Consider the following 11,134-nt stretch of genomic DNA (forward strand, 5'->3'; position numbering starts at 1 on the left):
GAGCAATCTTTAGCCTAAATTGCTTTAGTGTGCTATTTTAATGAGTATATTGAATTATTAAGTGTTCTTCCTGGATATTTCTTATTTTCATTCACATTGAACTCTTGAGAAGTAAATTCAACATTTAAATGTAAGCCCCACATGTTCCTCAAATAAAGAGTCACATTTGGGCCCCATGTGAGATTGAAATTATTTCATTGGACAGCTCTACAGTAATCAAGGTAGGCCACAGCCCTGCAAACAATCTTGTCTGTGAATAGTCTTGCTGTGCTCTGTGTGTTTTGAGGGACTACTTGCAAATGAAAAGTTATATGCTCTAGTGTTTGCAGGATCAGGGCCTTTGGTTACTTAATTTCTCCATGATAGCATAAATTCTTTGCTTTGCTTGTCTGCTGTGTTCTGATTTCCAGGTAAGGTATTAAGTACAAGAATCCAAGCTTACTGGGGGGTTCTCATTTCAACATTTTAAATGGTGTTCAAACACGTCAGTGCTCAGGATAACAGAACAGATCATAGATAAAGCACAGGGACAGTTTGGCAAACAAAACACAGCTAGTAGATTAATTTTGAAAGAGAAGCTGAAAATTATAACTGCATCGAATTCTAAAATAATTCAAAATGGAGACACTTAATCCTGTAGGTTACTACTGCTGCTTGAGATCCTGTCTTCAATTAATCTTATTGTTAATTTCATTAAGAAGTGGCAGTTCTTCAGTGTTGTGTAATGAGACTTTTTCTTTGTTTATTTAGAAAAGTACAGCGTGAGGTAGAAGCACTAGCAAAGCTTGAGCATGAAAATATCATACGGTATTACACCTGTTGGATTGGGGAAGACTATATCTGTTCTGAGAACAGTTCAAGTCTTTCAAGGTAATTAAAAGTGAATTCTGTAGTATAATCAACGGTTCTTTAACTGGAATAATTAGTTTGCCCCTCTCCCCCCCCCCCCTTGCCGATTTGTGTGGCAAAAAATGAATGGATTACAGATCCTTACATTTATATTTTTTCTAGCTAATAAAAGAAGAAAGAACAGGAAAAATATTTAGCATCAGGCAGTATCCTCAGTGAAGGATAAACATGTACATTTATATCTCCTTTTGTTGATGAATTGCAGCTTTTTTGGGGAACAGTGTGTAGTGCAGATATGTGTGCTGAAATTTAGGCCTAATTTTGAATATTGTCTTACATGGAAGCCAAATCAGTAGCAGGATCTGCAGCAACAGAGGAAGATGGTATTTGCACTGGGATTAAAATGCAGGAGTTATTTGTTCTTAGTCCTGTTTTGTTCATTAGATCATGCTCTGTCCGATGTTACTGTTCTGCCTCACCTTGAGGCCTGAGATTCCACTGGCTGCTCAGCAGAAGAGTTGATTCAGGGCATGTTTACACTATAGCCCTAAGTACACCTATGTTCGTAATAACTGTGGTGTCTGATGTCCACACTATCCTCCTCCTCCTGTCAGTGGTGAGCATCCTTACTAGGAGTGGTTCCATCATCTGAAGAGGGGTATTGTGGAGGACTGGAGCCAGGGCCAGTGGGAAGCCTCCGGGCATAGCCTGACTGGGAATGGGAGCTGGGGGGCAGCTGGGCTGGAGCTGCCCGGCTTTCTCGTCCATTTTGAAGCTGTGAAATGGACAAGACAGCCAAAAGCCCATGTAAGTAATGCAGTGTCTACACAGACACCACATCACCCTAATAACACTAACCTACGCCTTTCGTCGGTATAGTAGGGCGAGTGACTATGCATTCCAACGGCAGGCAGGCCCCCGCACATGATGGGCCAACTCCGAAAAATGGATATGAGCAACACATCTCGAAGAACAACAGTTACTGGGACCTGGGGGGGCCCGGCCCAGGCTGCAACCCACGTTACCATGAGAAAAAAATTTTCATGGCTCATCAGATTGTATGTATGGGATGAGGGATTGTGGTATGTGTGTGGGAGGGGGCCTGTGTTACAAGTTTGTAGTGGGCCCCAAAAAATTATGCTTGGGCCCTGTCAGTGGGACAAGTTTACAGTGTGTACAGACATAATTAGGTCGATGTAAGCTGCCTTACATCAGTTGCAGGCAGCTGGCTGATTGGGAGCTAGGATTGACTCTAGTGCCGTCACTGGCAACCTAGGGACCATTGGCAGCCACAAGCGTACCTGGAATAGTCCTGTAAGTAGAGGGACTTCTGGCCATGATTGTGGGGACTTGCAGCCAGAGAGAAAGATCGGAAGCCAGCAAACCATTGAGCCAACTGCTTAGGAACAATTATGTATTGCTGTTTTTAATTTAATTTTTCTCTTATAGCCAGAGGCTAGTTTCGTGGTGCCTTTTTATCCAAATGGAGTTCTGTGAGAAAGGGACACTGGAAGACTGGATTGATCAGAAAAGGGGGATGAAAAATTACCAGGCTGAGTCTCTGATCAAATTTCGACAAATAGTGACAGGAGTGGAATATATTCATTCTAAAGGGTTTATTCACAGAGACCTCAAGGTAAGCAGAACAGATCATTGTGTGAGTGGACAGATGTAATGAATAAATGCTTGGAGGATCAGAAAATGTGGAACAGTAATTTTATTTTCAGTGGGACTCCACAAGGGTCTGTCGATGTGTATAAGATTGAGTATAAAACCACAAAGCACTTTTGAATGTGAAATGCTCTATACTAGGCTATATATTAAGGCTCAAGTTTGAGTTCATGTTCAATTTTATTAAATCACATGGGACACATCAAATATTTTAATGTACTGAAGCTAACACCCTATACAATAACACAGTACTACCTAACTGTATGCGCAAATGAGAACCATTAGTTATTGTGGCAGTCATGATTTCAAATTTTGACTTGTGTGTTTAAAATTAAGTTTTTATTTTGGATACATAACTCCTTTATTTGTTTCCCTGAACAATTAGCAACTCTTCCACTGAAATACCCTGCGACTGATTTTTCCTGGTGCTAAAAGTTTGTAGTGTGAAAGTGACACACTTTTTTTTGTTTTAATTGTCCTTTTTAGCCCCTGAACATATTCATATCTAGTGAAGATAAAATAAAAATAGGTGACTTTGGACTTGTAACGTCAATGACAGATGAACAACGGACAACAGAAAAGGGAACGAGATCATATATGAGCCCAGAACAGGTAATTCTCCAACAGTTATTGCAGGTTTAATAGTAAGACCTTTAAGGAGACATGAGTGTCTCCATAGTTATCCTTGTATTTATGTCCAGATTTAGCCATCCCTGTCCTATTTCTTCCAATACTAAACCAGTTGCCTAAAGTTTTCCAGGTGTGATGCTAAACCAGGATAGAAATGTTTCTGGAAAATCTGAAGCAAACTGCACAAGGCAGTTGTGAAATGAGGTGATCCTATCTTATTGATATTGTCTTACATTACAAAGTTTGAAATCAATGGGAGCTGTGGGTGATAAGTAATTTTGAAAAACAGGCCACTTATTTAGGTACCTAAATGTGAATTTGGATAACTTGAGGCATCCATTATTGAAAATATTGGCCTTAGAATCTCTGTATCTGATTCCCTTCTGTAAGGGGGAAGCAGTTACTTATCCTACATATGTGGGACTGTGATGTGAACACCTTAAATTCTGAATATTTCATTTCACTTAACAGTAAACATTATCCCTATTTCACAGATGGGGCATCTTTGGCACAGAGATTTAAGGGCTTGTATGAGGGCCTGGAAGTCTCAATCATACCATGCTAAGGCAAAACTCCCATTGATTTCATAAGGATTTTAGTCTGTATAAATACTGCAGAATTGGACTGTATGAAAACACTTCAGTTAAAATGCATTTTTGTAGATCTAAAAGGCATGTCTGGTATATCCTGTTTTTATTTTAATCACCATAGCATGGGGACAAATATGGACCGGAAGTGGATATATTTGCATTAGGATTAATTCTCTTTGAAATTCTTTGGATATTTTCCACTGTCTCTGAAAAAAATGAGGTAAGTAATCTTAAATTATTAATGAAAAATAGGTCAGGAGAAAAATGTATAAGGCAAAATATGGCTTGACATATTACTTGTACATGATGAAGTGTTCCTGATTGCCCCATATGTCTGGAATACCCTGCTTTTACCAGTACATCAGGTGTTCATCCTCTGTTTATTCTTGTCCCTCGTGAAAATTCACTTCAGTGAGGCCCACAAATGCATATTACTTTTGTTAGTAAAAGCGGTCACCCATTGTTTCAAACAAAAATTATCCTAGCACCATTCACTTGTCAGTGTGTTTTGGTGTTGTCTTCTTAGATTGTCACCGCTGCTGTCTAGTACAACAAACTTAATCTCTGTCAGAGAAGGGGGGGGGGGGGAGAGAGAGCGAGCTATATCAATTGAGATACTTATGTGGCCCTCATCACTGTAGTATCGGAGTGTCTTATTAATTATTTATTCTCACAAAACCACTGTGTGTTTGTAAATAAAATTAAAAAAAAAAAAAAATACTGTGGTGTTTTACAGATGTGCAACTGAAGTAGTGACATTAAGATCCTGATCCTGCAAATACTTTACCATGTGTGTAACTTTATCCTAGGGCTGGGTTGTAAAGGATATTTTTTTAAATGTGAAATTAAAAAAAAATTTCCATGAAAAAAATTAGGTTGCTTTTGTCAAACTGAATATTTTTCAGTGTTGAAAAGGCAAGAAAATTTTAGGCTTTGGGTGTTTTGTTTTTCCTACCTTTTCTGTCCCTTTAGCCTCCAAAAGGGGAAGAATAAGGGAGGGGGAGAAAAAAGAGAAGGTAGGAGAGAACCCCCAAAAAAACTGGTTCAAAAATGAAACAATGTTTTTATTTGAAACGAATTGTATCATTTTGTTGAAAAAACTTTTTTAATTAATTAAAAATCCTACACATTTTTTTTGCTTTTTTATTAAAAAGACATTTTGCATCAGAAAACCCTTTTTTCTGGCTCTACTTTATGCACATGAGTAGTCTTACTGATGTGTGTGTATGGTATTACTGAGGTGCAGAAACTTACACACGTTTTAAGTTTTTTAAGGATTGGGGCATGACAGCATTGCCCAAAGTCAGACAGTAAGTCTGTGGCAGAGACAGAAATTGAACCTGTACCTAGGTCCCGATCCAGTGCCTAACTACAAAACTATCATTGACTTGCATATGACCGAAGCACTCTGCAGTTAGTAACCTACACACCTGCTTTGTACTCTTGATGTCTGAGATGCTTTTTGGCTGGATTTGCTGATCGGTCAAATTACATGGGGTGGGGGGGCAGGGCGAGAGAAATGCCTAGTCTATGCGCTATTCTAAATCTCTGAGGTACCTTATCTTGCAGTCCTTATTCTGGCAAAACTTCCTTTTGAAGTCAGTGAGAGTTTTGCCCAAGGAAGGTTCATGGGAATTGGTCAAAAGGCATGTCACTGATGACCAAAACAAAGGTTTCTGTCTTTGAACATAATCTTGCCTTCAGCGTTATTTAATATTTGAGTGTAAACCCCTGTTGCAACCTTTTATCCTTTTTGCTGTAATCCTAGTCCTCTTTCCCCCCTCTTCCCAATACTGGTCACCTTCCTCTATCATGTCTTGTCTTCAGTTACAAGCTTTTTGGGGCAGGGAGCATAGCTAACATTTTCAAACTTGAAAATCATGCCTGAAATAAAGCTCTTAAATCCATATATGAACACGTAACTGGAAGGGGTCTGATTTTCAAAGGTGCAGAGCAGCTACCACAGCTATTGACTTAATTTAGAGCTAGGGTTGCTCAGCATCTTTGAAAATGAGGCCATTTCTGTTTATGTACCTAACTATATTTAGGAGCCTAATTTAGGTACCTGGGTTTAAAAATGCTGGTCAATATGATTTAGCACTGAGTATTTCAAAGTGACTTGAAAAAGGTGTTTTTGAATTTTTCTAATGGCATTTGTGCATGTGTGTTATATTACATTTTACTTATATAAAAACCTCCTCCTAACAGTAATTTTTATGATTCCTTTTTGAAATGTGTTTGCACTTCTCTGCCCTTAGCAGCTCCTGTATTTTTTGTGAAATAGTAACATCATAAAACCTATGGACATGTTCATCACAGATTGTAATCTGTGATCTTTTTTCTTTCTTTCCTGCTCGCGTCCCTTCCCTGTCCTGCACTCTCTGAAACAATACAGCAATGTCTATGTAAAGTGTGTGGGGGGAGGGGGAAGTGCTATTTGCATCTGCTTGACTTCCAAGTAGCAGTGATACCAGTAGGGGCAGAGCTTAAGTCCTTTCCTGTAGGTTTTCCATGTGGTTTGTGGTGCAAAACCATTATTTTTTTTTTTAACTGATTTGACACAAAAAGGGCAGAAGCATGTCTTCATGGTGAAAAAGTCAACAAACTCAACGCAATAAACACTTTTTAAAACACCTTATAGCCAGATGGAAAGCTTTCAGATACTTCCTTTGACAAATGCTGTCTTTTGAAGACTCACTCTTTACCTACCACTACATTTTCTGATTATTTTGTTGTCTTGCTTTGTGGCTCAATCTTAGGGCTTCAAAAGGCACTGAATGAAAATATGCTAAAAATATTATTTGGTGTCACTTTCAGCAGTGGCGCAAAATAAGAGACTGTATACTTCCAAAGGCGTTCAGCGACCGTTTTCCTGCAGAGGTACAGTACAACATGTTATTTCACCTGCTTCCTCATTATTCATCTTCAGTATTTTATTTCCTCTAATATATATTGTACTTTAATATCTTTACAGAAACACGTAATCGAGCAGTTGCTCGCAAAAGACGTTGCAAAGAGACCTTCAGCATCTGATGTACTAAAGCTTTTGGAGCTTGTTGATAGAAAGAACCCAGATAGTGCACGTACATGTTAGGCACCCCGTTTAAAGGAACAGCATAAGCTCTGTTTCGGGCCAGAATTTAACCTCTTAAAATTGCTGAAACGTGACAAATGTATTGGGAATCTTAGGTCCAAAGCCTGCACAAAATCAGGCTTTACATGGGAATCTCTGCAGGGACTGGGGGAATGAAAGCCTTTTCTTTTGTTCTAGAGCTTCAGTATAAATTTCTGCTTACACCCCATAAGCTGGAGCCGTGTGCCCCTGCTCTTTCTCGCCTGTGGGTGGGTGTTATGTTATACAGGTGGATCAGCAGTCATGGAGCCGTAGTTATTTCCCCCCACTGCTGTGGGGGGAACCAATGAGGCGTATTAGCCCATGGTACTTCATGGGGTGGAGAGGTTTCGCTACATAGTCGGCCCTTGCTGTACAAAAGAACATAAGCAGGTCTGGTGCAGAGGGCTCTTATTTCCGTAAGTGTGAAGGAGGCAGGATTTGACCATTTATACTTAGGTTTGCTGCTGCCTGCTTTTCTCATTCTTTTGACGTCTCCCAGAATGTGCAATAACCATTTATTTTTGTCACCTAGAAATATTGTGGCTTTTCTACAGGAGAAAGTTTTAGGAAAAATTGCCACTTCTGGTTCAGCTGCATGTGTGGGAATGCTAGGGCTAGAATCACAAGAGGGCTTGGATGCCTAAACTAACAGTTAGGCACCTCTTGCACTCACAGAAATCACTGCTCAGCTGCCATCTAACCTTGTAGGCCGCTCAAGTGCCAAGGTGCCGGAGTTTTTACTGGTAAAGTCCCTGAGGCTCCCAACTTTTGGTAGCTGGGCATGCTCACCCAGGATGTGGGAAGTTTGGGGTCAAATCTCCTCTGCCTGGTGTGGAGCAGGGATTTGATCTTGGTCCTTCTGCCGCCCTATCCTAACCACTGGTTTCAATCTCTCTGGTTGAAGCTGCTCCGCTTTGTATTAACTAATGAAGTATTCATGGCCCCAGGGAACGAGTCTGGAGCAGGGGTGTCAAACTCGTTTGCTATGATGGATCAGATTTGAATTAAATGTACTTCAAGTGGGCCATACATACCATAAATCGAAGTACTAGGCACTTTTGGAGCGCTGTGTCTCGTGCACACAGCGCTCCACGTGCTGCCATCAGAGTACACAGATCTTGTGGCAGCGCGCGACATCTCGTGGCGTTATACTCTCTGGCGGCAGTGTGCAACGCCACCAGAGAATACCACGCCGCGAGATGTCGCAGCAGTGTGCGGTGCTGCCAGGGGCCGGACCAAAAAGGTTGGCGGGCCGGATTTTTCACACCCCTGGTCTAGAGTCTAGTCTAGAGACTAGTCACTCACCTGTGAGGTGGGAAACCCAAGTTCAAGTCCTTGCTCCACATCAGGCAGTGCAGAGATTTGAGTGTAGGTCTCCCACATCCTGCGTGAGCGCTCTAACTGCTGGGCTATGGGCTGAGTCTCCTTTGCAGTTTTTCATGAAAAATGATTCACCTTGCTTAACTCCAGGAGAGGTGAGTGAATCCCAAGTAGAAGTAGGTGTTTCCCTACAGTTCAGACTTAGGCGCTCAACTCCCTTAGGACACATCCACCTAAGCTGGCTCAGTGGGCTGGCTTCTGCGAATCCCGTTCTTAGGTGCCTAACTCTCCCCATGCATTGTATATGAAGCCTGGGTGCTTAACTCAAGGCAGTGAATTCCAATAAAAGGCAGTCCACCTTGTGATTATGCAGCCGTTAGTGTCGAGAAGATTCAGGTGTTTTTATTACTGTTGGACAGTGGTAAGACAGCTGGAGTCTTCTCTAGACCAGGTCTGTGTTGTGTGCTTGTCACTGACTCATTCAGTATCTATATATAATTAGTAATAGCTGATCTCAGAACTTTGATGTGCCAGCAACCAGAATAACATGAACCAAAATATCTGGACAGTTTAAAGCACTTTATAAATCGATGTTTTTATTGCACTAGTATAATTAATTGCACTCCACTTAAAAATTCCAGACAACTTAATGTTTGGCAAATAGTAAATGATAAAATTTGGTAAGAAAGCATTAGAAATGTTCAGTGTAAGCTCTTTGGGGTGTAAACTATGTCTTTATAACTGAATGTCAAATAAGTAGAAATTGCTGGTGTTGTATAAATAGTGCTAATACTAGGAGGGTGTTTCAAACAATGAAGAATTTAAAAATATTTATGCTTTTAAAGAATGTGTCTCTTTGAGAACTAAAGCTCAGTTTAATGATTCACTTTATAGAAACCAAGCGGCACAATGAGTTAACAGAACTGTTCTCAAATTTTTGAGCTGAGTCCCCCCCTTTGAGTTACAATTTTTGGTTGCGTCCCCCCAATCCAGACAAAAAAAGGTGTTCGGGTGAAGGTGGTGCTTCCTCCCCAAGCCCTATCGCTCACCCCTGAATGTTCCTCTGTGCTGCCCTGAGGGGAGGGGATGGTGGTGTGTAGAAAACTTCTAAGTTAACCAGTAAGTTCTGTTTGTATTTCTTGAAGACTGGGATTTGTGTCTGAAGTGTAAATCTACATCCTACCCAAAACAAGACGCCTGTGTTGATTGGTTGGGCTTATTACGTTCCTTTAGTAGCAGTCCCCCACTAATTATGTGGTCTCCAGTCTCTGTCCGCTTCCCAGGAGAAGAGTCGGTGACACCCGGTCACCCTCCCTTTATACATACACATGGAGATGAGTTGTGCCTATGTGAGTTCTGGGACGTGCACCCGCCCACGCTAAAAGCCCTTCTCCTATCCCAAGGGGATGCGCTACTGAGCCCGGGACTGAACTAAATTTGGGTGACAACAAATGAGAAAACAGGAACAGATATGAAGGTCAAAGGGTTGAATGGAGGGAACTTGCAGGGGACACCCAGCAGAGAAACCCGGACAGCGTCCACTGCTCCTCAGAGGTGTCTAAGGAGCCCGTGGACGGGGCCCAGGGGAACTCTGCCCACGTGTGATCTGACAGAGGAATGGAAATAGGCCCCACAGTCTCAGAGCACCACCTCCGTGTGGTGTTGTAAATGGCCATCTTGGCCACTGCTAGAAGGAGATTGACAAGGAGGTCCCACAACTTTGTGGGGCTAGGATGGAGTGTGCAGGAACAGGTGTGGGAGAAGTGCCGACAGAATCTCATGAAGGAGCTGTCAGCTACTGTCCCCAGCAGGCTGTGGGACGAAGGTGGAATACAGACTGGCCCACTGGGGTTCCTCATGCTTGACAGCTGGCAAAAGGTCCTGCTGCTTTGTAGTGAGGCAGGTGCCAGAGACCAAGTGGTTGTGGAAGGAAGGGAAGGGTTCTACTTTCAACACCTTGAGAGGTAAGGTGATGTCACTATGAGGCAATCGGGCCTTCAGAGCAAGGAAACAATCTCCAGTATGTTGCGGGGAGAGGGAGAGCCCAGTAGGTATCTTCTCTCCCCACAGGATATCAACTGTCCTACAGGTGCCCAATTTCTGAGCCCTTCACTTGGCTCTGACGCTTCAGTATCCCATCCCCTAGAAGAGCAAGGGGTTCAGTTTGGTCTTTAACATTTGGTTGCATATTTCAAGCATTGTAGATTTTTTTGGGGTGCATGTTTTAATATAAAAGCCCTGTCTGTGCTTATAAAGAGCAGTTGGAGGTAGGAATCCGTCTGTCATATGCATTTTTAATGCTTCCATCATTGCAACGTATCAGTGCCAAAGGGTAGCATAACCATTCTTTAAAAGCTGTGCTTAGAAAATAAGGCCCCAGTCTTGCAGTGAGTAGGCATCTGTCTGTTGATGTCATTGTGCCTATATAGGGACCCATTAGTCCATCCACACAAGAGCTCATTGCAAAAATAGAGCTCAAAATGTACAATATCATGGTTGTAGATAAGATACTGTTCTGGTTGTTTGAAGCAGTGGACAAATTCTGTATAAGTACACAAATTATGATAAAGTATTAGCATGACATGGCTTTCTATGAGAGTGAATAGTACATCTTTAAAAAATATCCACCACTGCAGGATAGCAGATGTGTTCCTAATGCTGTGCTCTGTAGTAGGGAAATTTGTTGCTGGTCTGCTACTAGAGTTGTTTTATGAAAGTTCTAAACTTGTGTTGCATTCTTCTGTAACAAATTAGAATAAATTTAAGCATTGGAAAAATTTTTTGAGGTGAATGTTGGTGCTTTCTTCCCAATTAAAACAAATATTTGACATCTTCCTGTTCTGGATTGTTACCTAGTGACTCAAGATACCAGTGAGAGTATATCCTAGCAGAGAGAGCGCGCCACCTAATTGGATTTCCTTTCCTCTAAGGGAACGTTCTGCAATATACATCCTACTGG

At 41.5% G+C, this 11,134-nt stretch overlaps 1 protein-coding gene across 1 annotated transcript in view; it reads left to right on the forward strand.

Moving 5' to 3' along the window:
* EIF2AK2 (eukaryotic translation initiation factor 2 alpha kinase 2) overlaps nucleotides 1-11,015 on the forward strand; it is a 35,970-nt gene extending 24,955 nt beyond the window's left edge. The window contains 6 exon segments of the mRNA XM_067562672.1: nucleotides 751-880; nucleotides 2,303-2,485; nucleotides 3,007-3,132; nucleotides 3,862-3,960; nucleotides 6,558-6,620; nucleotides 6,715-11,015. Coding sequence (XP_067418773.1) covers nucleotides 751-880; nucleotides 2,303-2,485; nucleotides 3,007-3,132; nucleotides 3,862-3,960; nucleotides 6,558-6,620; nucleotides 6,715-6,834 — 721 coding nt within the window. The 3' untranslated portion in view covers nucleotides 6,835-11,015.
* Nucleotides 11,016-11,134: the final 119 nt, after the last annotated feature.

The sequence above is a fragment of the Emydura macquarii genome, unplaced genomic scaffold (genome assembly GCF_026122565.2).
Source record: "Emydura macquarii macquarii isolate MOO-44397 ecotype Brisbane River unplaced genomic scaffold, CSIRO-AGI_Emac_v2 contig_2457, whole genome shotgun sequence".
Taxonomy (NCBI): domain Eukaryota; kingdom Metazoa; phylum Chordata; order Testudines; family Chelidae; genus Emydura; species Emydura macquarii.